This window comes from Dreissena polymorpha, chromosome 1 (assembly GCF_020536995.1).
Source record: "Dreissena polymorpha isolate Duluth1 chromosome 1, UMN_Dpol_1.0, whole genome shotgun sequence".
In the NCBI taxonomy this organism is placed as follows: Eukaryota; Metazoa; Mollusca; class Bivalvia; order Myida; family Dreissenidae; genus Dreissena; species Dreissena polymorpha.
In genome coordinates, this window is record NC_068355.1 from 107,069,725 (window position 1) to 107,080,767 (window position 11,043).

General features: G+C 34.6%; 2 protein-coding genes across 2 annotated transcripts in view; both read left to right on the top strand.

Annotated features, from left to right (window-relative positions):
• The window catches only part of LOC127865239 (E3 ubiquitin-protein ligase RNF185-like), a 422,044-nt gene that overhangs the window by 279,856 nt on the left and 131,145 nt on the right, over positions 1-11,043 (top strand). The gene's annotated exons all lie outside the window — the stretch shown is intronic.
• Positions 313-9,847, top strand: LOC127865218 (protein phosphatase PTC7 homolog). Its single transcript, XM_052405225.1, has 6 exons — positions 313-687; positions 2,428-2,607; positions 7,654-7,852; positions 8,172-8,295; positions 8,534-8,660; positions 8,782-9,847. The coding sequence occupies exons 1-6, from the start codon at positions 465-467 to the stop codon at positions 8,841-8,843; spliced, it is 915 nt and encodes a 304-aa protein (XP_052261185.1). The 5' UTR covers positions 313-464; the 3' UTR covers positions 8,844-9,847.

Genomic DNA, 11,043 nt, shown 5'->3' on the forward strand with positions numbered 1-11,043 from the left:
ATGTGTTTATTATCAAAATATAGATATACACGCAATTCAGTTTATTAGGTACACCGATTCTTGTTTAGCCTGTAGCTCTTATTGCTACGGCAATTTATATTATAGTGACGCCGTGGGAATTGTAAAAGCAAATTGCAAATACAACGATAAATGTGTACAGTATTTTTCAGTGATATTCCAAATAAATAGTGCAACAAATGCAGGAGATCCTAAAACGAAGTACATTCTTGTGAAAAAAATATAAATTAATGAATTAAATTGGGCGAATCAACTTATTACAATGTTAGTTGTGTGTAGCCTCAAGAGGTTGTCTACCTTGAATCAAGGTCAATAATCGGTTACAGTAGAGGTCGTCTAAGAAAAACAAAGATGGTGTTTGACAGTTGAAAGTAGGTTAAAAACACGAAAAATGAGCGAGTGAGGACTACAATAACTTTAATTATACATTCAAGAAGTTAAAGGATATGCAGTCTATCCTAGGCTATGGTCGGCAGTTTTTCAGGGCATTCGCTTCGACAACAGAGTTCAAAACAAAGCAACAGCCATGTGAACCTCTAAAGTTTGTCTCCGGATGCGCTGGATTCTCAAAGTCATTGTCACCCAGTGGCAGATGTGTCGATTCAAAGAGGCTAACGTTTGGAGATGATGCTTATTTTATTGCAAGAGATAATCATGCAGAAGTTATAGGTACGTCCAGACTATTACTAATCGTAAATTGCGTATCAAATTCAAAAGTGTTCGTTATAATTTGTAAACCCGTATTGTGACGTAAGATATACTGTGAAGGTTAGGCCTACTGTATAAATTATTTGAGATATGCAAGGCTATACTTTTTAAATCATCTTTACATTAAAAACTAAATAATTATGAGAATATTAGGCAGTGCTCCAGCCAGCTTTTCAAAATAGAGGGGAGCTTCCCCAAAAAGGGCACATTTCACGCGTAATTTTGGAAAATAGGGCATTTGGTTATAAATATACTTAAGTATATACTTTGGTTACCTATATACGGTACTTATTAATTGTAAACATTATTGCATTGGATGACTTCACCAATTGTATGCTGTTCCTCATTTTGTGTAATGAAATTACAATAAATATATTACTATCTACATTGGCGCTAAGGAAAACAACTTAGAAGCCAATTTCATAACTGACTTGGGCTAGCATCCGACTACACGCATTAGAGATATGTAGATATCATATTTCTTTCTTGTGTGTGTGTGGGGGGGGAATTTTTATGTTTTTTTATCACCTATCATCATTGAACTGCATGTTAATCTTTCAGGTTCCAGTTTCAGCATCAGTGGCCTTTTAGAAGAAAATGAAATGAAGAAAACATGAAATAAATACAGGGGTTTCACTAGGTCAAAAAAACGTTGTGACTGTCACTACTTAAATTCCTTGCTTTAAATAACTTTTAGCCAATGTTTGTCCACAATAATATTAATTAAAACAAAAATATATATTGACAAATTTAAAGTCTAAACAATGATCAATGTCACCATGAAGTAGCATCCAGTCTGGAGATTAAAATGAAACATTCTCATTGTTAATAATAGGATATATTTATTTCACAACATGTTATTTCAACTAATGTCAACAAAGTTGACAGTTTTGTTAGATCGCGAAAATATATGACAATATCAACATTTTACTTGCAGAGTGATAAATCCTCCTTCCAAACAAGTTCTTTATTTGTTGAAATAACAACTGTCTGCCCATATTCATGTTAAAATTCATCATGATTGAGGGCAGACAGTGTTTTAAAGTTTAGAAATAAAATCCAAACACAAATAGGTTTTCCATGCCGTAATTTCGGACTAAAAATTAACCGCATATGCGCATTAAAAAAAGATGATTAATTTTCAAATGTTAATAGGTATTTTGAATTAAAAATCACTATTTTTGCAAACAAAAAAAGATATGGCCAAAGAATTCAGAAGTTTAAAAAAAATCAATAGTGCTGAGTAAGGATTTCATTCGAGTGTGATTGTGCCTAACCAAGCGTGACCTCAGAAATAATCTTTCACAGCATGTTACTATCGTCTTCAACAAAAAGCTAATTAGTGATCTGATAACAAACCATGGCCTTGGGGCTTGTTTGTTCACAATGTGTTGACTTAATACACCCCAGGCAGTCATGTAAGGGTGTTATCTGTGTATTCATGTCGAATTTATTGTCGATGTTTCTGGCGATTTATACGGCCTGAAAGCGAAATTTAGATTAAATGGGCATTTGACAGAAAAATAGAGGGGCGCTTTTTAAGTGGGCAAATTTTAGAGGGGCGCAGCGCCCCTCTATTTATTGCTAGCGGGAGCACTGTTAGGTAAGTGGCTTCATTATCAGCCTTTGTTTGATTCTTACTTTAGTATTTTAAAAGTTTCATATTTAAAGCTTATGAAGTGATATTTTTTACTTTTTCAGGTATAGCAGATGGTGTAGGTGGCTGGCGGAACTATGGCATTGATCCATCTTTGTTTTCGTCCTCTCTTATGCAAGTGTGTGCCAGACTTGTACAGTGTGGGCACCTGAAGCCCCAAAATCCAGCAGATCTCATTCACAGAGGATACCAGGAGCTCTTGGCAACAAAACTGCCGCTTATAGGTATTGGAACACAGTAAAGTAAAAACCAGTAATCGCGTGGATCAGGTTAAGTCACAGTATTTCATAAGCGCTGTCTGGATTTCGTTTGGAAACAAATCTGCATGGCCTACTTTTCAAACTTTTGCTGCCAGAATGAATCTATTTTTGGTAAATAAATGTTGTATACAACCCATGCAAAAGACAAAAAAATCTTACAGGACATGAGGTCCTATAACTTTTTTAATTTTCAGGACCTCACCAAATTTTACCGGACCTTGTTCTTCTTTAACCAAACACCAGAGAATACCTTTAATAGTTTATTTGTATCATTATTTCGTTCACAATGTTTTACAATTCAAAATACATCATAAAATTGAAGCCATGGCCTGTGCTTTTTCCAAACCTCTTGAAATCCTCTTTCGTCACGTTTTTCTACTTCATAAGCCTTCCACCTTTTTTTATTTTCCTCTGCTCTTTGGTCAATACTCACCTGGCTTTTTCTTTTTTCGCCAGACTAAGCCCCATCAAAATAACGTAGCAATGAAAATGACATATGAGTCTAACAGTGCCACACTTTGCAGCTAGTTTTAGTGTTTAGTTAAAAAATAATAAAAAATAATTAAAAAATAATTATCAGGCTCAGAAATTAATAGATTAAGACTTTACACAAATAAAAGGTATTGCAAAAACGTAAAACAAATACAAAATGAAACAAAATCACCTGATAAAAAAAACATGCATTCGCAACCGGTTGAAGTGCTGATTTTCGCTTTCAATGTTGACCCGGAACAGGCAAAGATCGTATGGTTCCCCGCTTTCGCTTTACGATCATCACAAGGATTGAAACCAGTAAAATTCATTTCAACCAATCAAAAATTTGTTGTGTCGCTTACGTCACAAAACAACGCGCAGTATTTGACAGGTTCAAAGAATAGCAAGATAGCAAGTTCGACTGGTTTGTAACAAATCTTTTTATTTCGTCATCAAACAGTCCATCAAAGTAGATTTATTCATACCAGTCAGTATTTTTTTACATATTCGTAGTTTCATTTTTATTTCCAACCAAAACAAAGTTTTACTTATTGTTTTTTTGTTTCGGACACGAGGACCGCCAGTTTCGGGAAAGATACCAGACCTCAGCAAATTTTATCGGAAATGTTTGAGGTCTGACGTCTTTCGCATGGGTTGGTTGTATAACTCAGACACTATCAATATTTGCTATATAATTTAATTGGTAATGTACTAATGTAACGACTCGCTCCCTTAAAGACTTGCCCCATGTTTTATAACGATTCGCCCCACATATATAAAGCCTCGCCCCACATATATAACGACTTGCCCTCTCAAAATAAAATGTTATATTATATATGGTAATATTAATGAAATCAATTGATTCAGAATATGAGTTTAAGGTTTGGCATAGTTTGATAACCATCGGGATTCCGTTAAACGCAATGATCAGACCTATATTTAACTAAAATATATATTCATTATTGAAATCCTAGACACACTGTTAAGATTGCTGTATTCATCATTAAGATAAAACATATGTGGATAAAGCATAAAAATACGGCACTGTCCATAACTTACAAAAAATGAATGTGAAGTTCTGTACACAACATGTCTAAAAAATGAATATCTACATTTAATTTATTACTGGTGTGGTGCTTCTATGAAAAATAATCACGGGCGGGTGATGACAATCAACAATACACGTGTTATAACCGCGAAAGCGTGATTACCTTGCTTCGTGGTAAAGATATTTTCAAATATACGGGTATTGAAAATGAAAAAAAGAAGAAGAAAAAAGGTCTATGCCGAAACTTCATTTTTGCCGAATTATGATGATGAATGATGATGATGATTATTATGATGATGATGTTATTGAACTTATTATTAAAATGAACAATTTATGTGCAGTAAATACGATACTGTATTGCATTATTAAGACGTGTGTATTCTTTATTGTTATCACTTTAAAGTTATCCAAATATATGTATTTATTTTAAGTAATAGAAATAAATTTATAGTTTGTTTTATTTTCAAAGCCGTCTCAGACTTTTGTATCTAGTCTATAATAACGCCTCATTTCGACGACGGCATACCTGAAGCAAAAGACAAGAGAATCTTTTTTCTTCAATAAAGATAATATAATTCAGTATTAAACAATATTTCATAGTTTTAAAGAGTATTGACTAGCGTATTTTCAACGATTTATTCAAATTAAAAATGGGGCCGAAAAAGCCTGATACTTGGAGATATTTTTTCCATACCCACCCACTTTTGAATGTTTTGTCTTTGTTAAAACACAATAAAATCGAATTAAAGCATAAACATGACCGAAATTGAATCAAAGATACTAAACTATTAACAATTTTTAAAAAATCCTACGATATATGCTATGATGGGGCGAGTCGTTATATATGTGGGGCGAGTCGTTATATAGGTGGGGAGAATCGTTATAAAACTTGGGGCGAGTCGTTAAGGGGGCGAGTCGTTACCAATTCATTTAATTGATTATTGTAAAGAAAAAAAATGACAGTGCTTGAAAATAACTGATATTTATTTTAATTAATGTCTTAAATTCCATGTGTTTGAATTGTTATATATACGTATATATACGTTATTTATTGTTACTTTGAATGGTATGTCAGATCTGGGTTTATTTATAATTAGTTTAAGTGGTGTTTAACCAATTTAGCACGGATTAACCCTAGGAAAAAAATAAACATCAATTGGGACAGTGGTGTTATTTTTGTTGCTACGGCTGTTAAAATTGATGGATTTTCGTAATAAAAAGGCAATTACTCAATGAAGTTAACTCAAATATGTTCATCTTTTAAATCATTTAAGGTATATTATATATGAATATGGTTTCTAGACTCAATGAATATTCCTTTAGTACCACAGAAAGATTACAGTATTGCAGTATAGATGATGAAATGGTGAATAAAGATTCAATACAATAATTATTTTGTGCAGTAAGATTTGTGTCACATTCACTTTGATATATTAAAATCACTAGTCAAAATCTATCATCTCTTATAGAAACAGATTTTTTTAAATAGCCTGAAATTATAAATTATTAATTTATAATAGACTGAATTACGTTTCACCAGACCTGGGCTGTCAGGCTTAAAGAAAGTGTGAAGATTATCGTGGAACAGATATGATTGTGTTGTGCTTCAGTTTGCTACAGTGCTGAAAATGCATGGCAATTCCAAAGCTGCAAATATATCATTAAAATGTGTAAATTGGCAGGTTAAGCAGACAATTAAGAGGAGGTGCTTATTTTGGATTTATTAATCTGCTAAGATAAAGATCCATGTCAGTTTATTTTGAGACACTTAGTCCTCAGGTGATGCATCAAGTTCCCATTCACATGACTACTGAGTACTGGTTATTAGCATTTAATTACTGTTATTATGCCCCCCTTCGAAGAAGAGGGGGTATATTGCTTTGCACATGTCTGTCAGTCGGTCGGTCCGTCCACCAGGTGGTTTCCGGATGATAACTCAAGAACGCTTGGGCCTAGGATCATGAAACTTCATAGGTACATTGATCATGACTCACAGATGACCCCTATCGATTTTGAGGTCACTAGGTCAAAGGTCACGGTGACACGAAATAGTAAAATTGTTTTTGGATGATTAATTAAGAACGCATACGCGGCAAACAGGGCGAACTCTGAACAATATAACTGAAGCAACTGGTCTGTAATCATAAATCTATAATTATCAGTCCAATGAAACATCATTATTTGAGTAAAATAAAGTGGATCAGTAAAAATATTATCAGAAAATGATATTTTTTTGTATATTTTGTATATTAAATATTGTGTTAATGTTTAATTTTATTGAATAATATAAATATGAGCAGGACTGGGGAGGTAATACACTATTATATCTTTCTTATATACAGGGGAAATAAATGCAATAAGTTTAAATTTCATGTTTAATAAATAGGGATAATTATTTGTTCATGTCAGTGTGAGATCATTTTTTATTTTTTTTCATTGTCCCTTGACATATTGCTTTTATATTTTGCATACTTGTTTACCAACATCACCCCAACCTATATTTCCCCCCCCCCCCCCCAATTTTTTTTTAAACATCATCTTATAAATTACCAAACCCCACATTATACCCCCCTCCCACCCCCCACCCCCCCCCCCCCCCCCAATTTTTTTTTTTTTAACATCTAATAGATTACCCCACCCCACATTATACCCCCCCCTCTCACTCCCCCCTACCCACCCCCCACCCCTCCCCCCATTTTTTTTTTAAACATCTAATAAATTACCACACCCCACACAATACCCCCCTCTTACCCCCCCTACCCCCCCACCCCACCCCCCTCAATTTTTTTTTAACGTCTAATAAAATACCACACCCCACATTATACCCCTCTCACCCCCCACCCCCCCCCCCCCCCCCACCCCGCCCCAAAAAAAATTTTTTTTTTTTAAACATCTTATAAATTACCACACCCCACATTATACACCCCCACCCCCCTACCCCCCCCCCAATTTTTTTTTAAACATCTAATAAATAACCCCACCCCACATTATACCCCCCTCTCACCCCCCCTCCCCCCCAAAAAAAAAATAATTTGTTTTTCCTTTTTTTTATTTTTGAAAGATCGTCTAATAAATTATTGAATATGAACATTTTCCCCATGATGGCTTACGTTATACTGTCAAGCACTCGAATAGTCGAGTGCGCTGTCCTCTGTCAGCTCTTGTTAGGTCACAAGGTCAAAGGTCAAGGTCACAGTGACTCGAAATAGTAAAATGGTTTCTGGATGATAACTCAAGAATTCTTACACCTAGGATCATGAAACTTCATAGGTACATTGATCATGACTGGCAGATGACTCCTATTTATTTTCAGGTCACTAGGTCAAAGGTCAAGGTCACAGTGACTCAAAAGAGTACAATGGTTTCCGGATGATATCTTACATTAGGTCAAGGTCACAGTGACAAAAAAACGTATTCACACAATGGCTGTCACTACAACTGACAGCCCATATGCATGTTTTACAAACAGCCCTTGTTTTATTTTTAAGGTGGCAGTACAGCATGTGTTGTAGCTTTGCACAAAGCTGAAAACATGCTCTACACAGCCAACCTAGGAGACAGTGGCTTTCTCCTGATTCGAGATGGAAACGTGGTCCACCGCTCAGAGGAGCAGCAGCATTACTTCAACACTCCATTCCAGCTGACAGTGGCTCCACCAGAGAAGGAAGGGCTTGTGCTCAGTGATAGGTAAGATGTACACACTGCAGTTTGCACTACAAAAATATGATAATTATAACTTGACTCGGTGGGGTATAGAGGACATATGCTGGTCGTTTATTTGTATATAGGCTTATGCAGGTCTTAATATTATGTGGCTTTTTAATGTTTAATTTACCCTGATATAAAAAAGTTAGAGTATGAACATTTAAACTGATTTAGGTGTTTTGATACACCCATTAAGGTTTATATTAAGTGTATATTAAGGTTATGGAATTTCTAAGGCATTAATTAAAGTCCTGCAATGTTTAACAATCATGTGCTGCATTTATATTATTTTGCATTTCAGTATTGCATCTGCTCATAAAAGCTCATATAAAGTTCAAGAGGGTGATGTTCTGCTGATGGGCACAGATGGTCTTTTCGACAACATGCATGAAGACATGATTGTGGATTACATAACCAAATACAAGGTAATTTTGAATTGAAAAGCTGAAACAACATTTCTGTCAAAAGAATAATTAAGTTTCCATTATAATTTGCTATTCTTTTATAATAATTTTACTGAGTAAAATTCTGAGCCACAATATAAAAAGTAAAAATTCCTTACAAAACTTTGTAACCACTTGTATATCTTGATAAATAAACTTGTACCTTTATATAACTTTCTTGTAAAAACCATGTCTCATATTTTTCTATTAACGTTTTGAGAACCACAAGGACTCTTCTAAAGTAGCAGCCAGTACTATTGCAGAGAAGGCCCACAGCTTGTCCTTTGACCCAGACTACCTCTCACCATTTGCCTTATCAGCTATAGATTCGGGCATTCAGCTGAGAGGTACATTAATTGTGATTTCTTTATGGATATTGTCATAAAAATGTCTGTGAAAAAATATCATTTCAACACTTATCACTTAGGAGAATTGATTCATAGCTCTCATGTTCCGTCTTTGTTGCAGGAGGAAAACCAGATGATATTACTGTGATAGTTGCAACAGTGTCTGCAGACCATGGCACATAGACTACGCTTCCCACATACATATATCATGTTCATCTCCTTCCAAGACTGAGACTGTGTAAGATTGATTTTTGTGGAAAACAGCGGACATTGAATGAAGGCAGTACTTATGAAAAAAATCTGCAAGAAGGATTTAATCCTATGAACAAGTGTTTTATAGGAAGAGAATGTAAAGATTTATTGTAAATGCATCAGTTAGAAATGGCTCATAGCTTCAAGCAGATGTGTCATGCTCGCAAATGTGGTAATAAACAATAGCAGTTAAACATTCCAAGTGTCAATGAGGGGTTTTCCAGTATAACATGTTCCAGATGCGCCAACACATATGAACATGGAAAACACCATTTATTTCCCAGAATAAAAAGTAAAAGCTTTGTCAGTTTTATACAACATAAAAATAATCTGTATATATAGTGTTATTCAGTAAAAATTAACTTGAAATAACAAAGTTTTTAAGCCCTGTAATTCAATAAAGATCGATAAAAACAGTAATTAGAAAAATAAATTGGATGAACACTAATGCTGTTAACAGATTAGGGAGGGTATTCACATTTTGCACCCGAAACATTATACCTGTGATACAATGCATATTGAATGTTATATTGGCAATTTATTTTGCAGTAACCAAAATCAAAACCATGAACTGCTGAGTTCCCATGTACATTGTGTTGATACAAGCCTGAGCATAAGTTTGAGTGATGTTACTCAGTAGGTTAGTTTGGTATAGGTGACACTGCTTATGCTCAGCAAGTGACTGGTTTTCAGCATCCACAAGATGTAAGTGGTATGTTTTCTCATAAACACCAGGCATTTATCTTGTTTGAGGCTGTAGCATTAAACTGCCTCCATAGATATAAAATTAATCTTGATGTATTTGAAATTACTTAACCATGAATATTGCATGTCTTATTGTATTGCCATGGTTTTATGATGTTGAATTCAAGTACAATATACATTTTTACATGTAAGTATATGAAATCAGGATTGTTTAATAAATGTTAAATTTGTTTGGTTATAGTTTATTTGTATGCCCCTGGTAGGGTGGCAAATAGCAGTCAGACTGTCTGTCCTGTCCGTGAGTCTGCCTGGCATTCCATTTTCTGGAGGTATTTTACACAAAGTTTCAGATATTATCCCATTTATGCCTAGCGTCTAGAAAAAAGGCCTTTGCAAACAGCGTGATGCGGCGTCTCATCTGGGTCTGCGCTGTTTGCTTAAGGGAATTTCTGTAAGAAATATTATAAATATAGAAATAAATATACTAGACATTCCTAATTTTAGAAATAAATTGATCCAATTTAGAAGGATATGGGAGAGTCCACTAGGCATAAATGGGTTAAGCTGATTTTTTGTTTGTTATTCTTCCTACATGACCTGCAGATGAAGATGAGTTTCTTTCTGGTCCATTAGGTTTTGGCAAGTTATGGGCCTATGATTGAGAAATGTTCTTTATAATAACCATTTTCCAGAGTTTTTTTTACGCAACACTTTAATATATTGAGCTGATTTTTGGTATGTGAGTTAACCTACGAGACTTACAGATGAAGTGTGAGTTGTCTGTTCCTTTGATTTTTGGCAATGTAATTGGCATTTGACTTTGTAATTTTCCGTTTAGCTGAGATTTTTAACGAAAGGCTGTCAGATATGTAGCTGATTTTTGTTGTGCAATTCTTCCTACATGACCTTCAGATGAAGTGTGAGGTTTTCGGTCCATTGATTTTTGGCAAAGATATAGGCCTCGGACATCTCTATAATAATTGTATTCTGGAGGAATTTTATACAAAGCTTTCAGATATAAAGTGGATTTTTGGTATGCTCGTTTACATATATGACTTACAGATGAAGTGTGAGTTTTGTTTTGGTCCATTTACCGGTAGTTTAGGCCAAGTTGTGGGCCTTGGACTTAACTATTTTCTCAAAAATAGCTGCAGTGCGGCTTCAAAGCAAAGTAAAAGGCACTGTGTTACACAAACACAGGTCTTGTTTCTTAAAAGTTTGTATTTGAGAGAGTCAATTGATGTAATAACTGGATGTTTTGTTTTTTTACTTTTTCATTATGATCACGTGTCACCTCAAAAATAGAACTTCACATGTGGTTTTCAGATCCCTGCCAAAGCAACTCCAAATCAAGTTGTGATACATGTGAACCATACAATCATGTCACCAATGATGGTGTTCCTTAAAATTGAAGTTCAAGAAAATC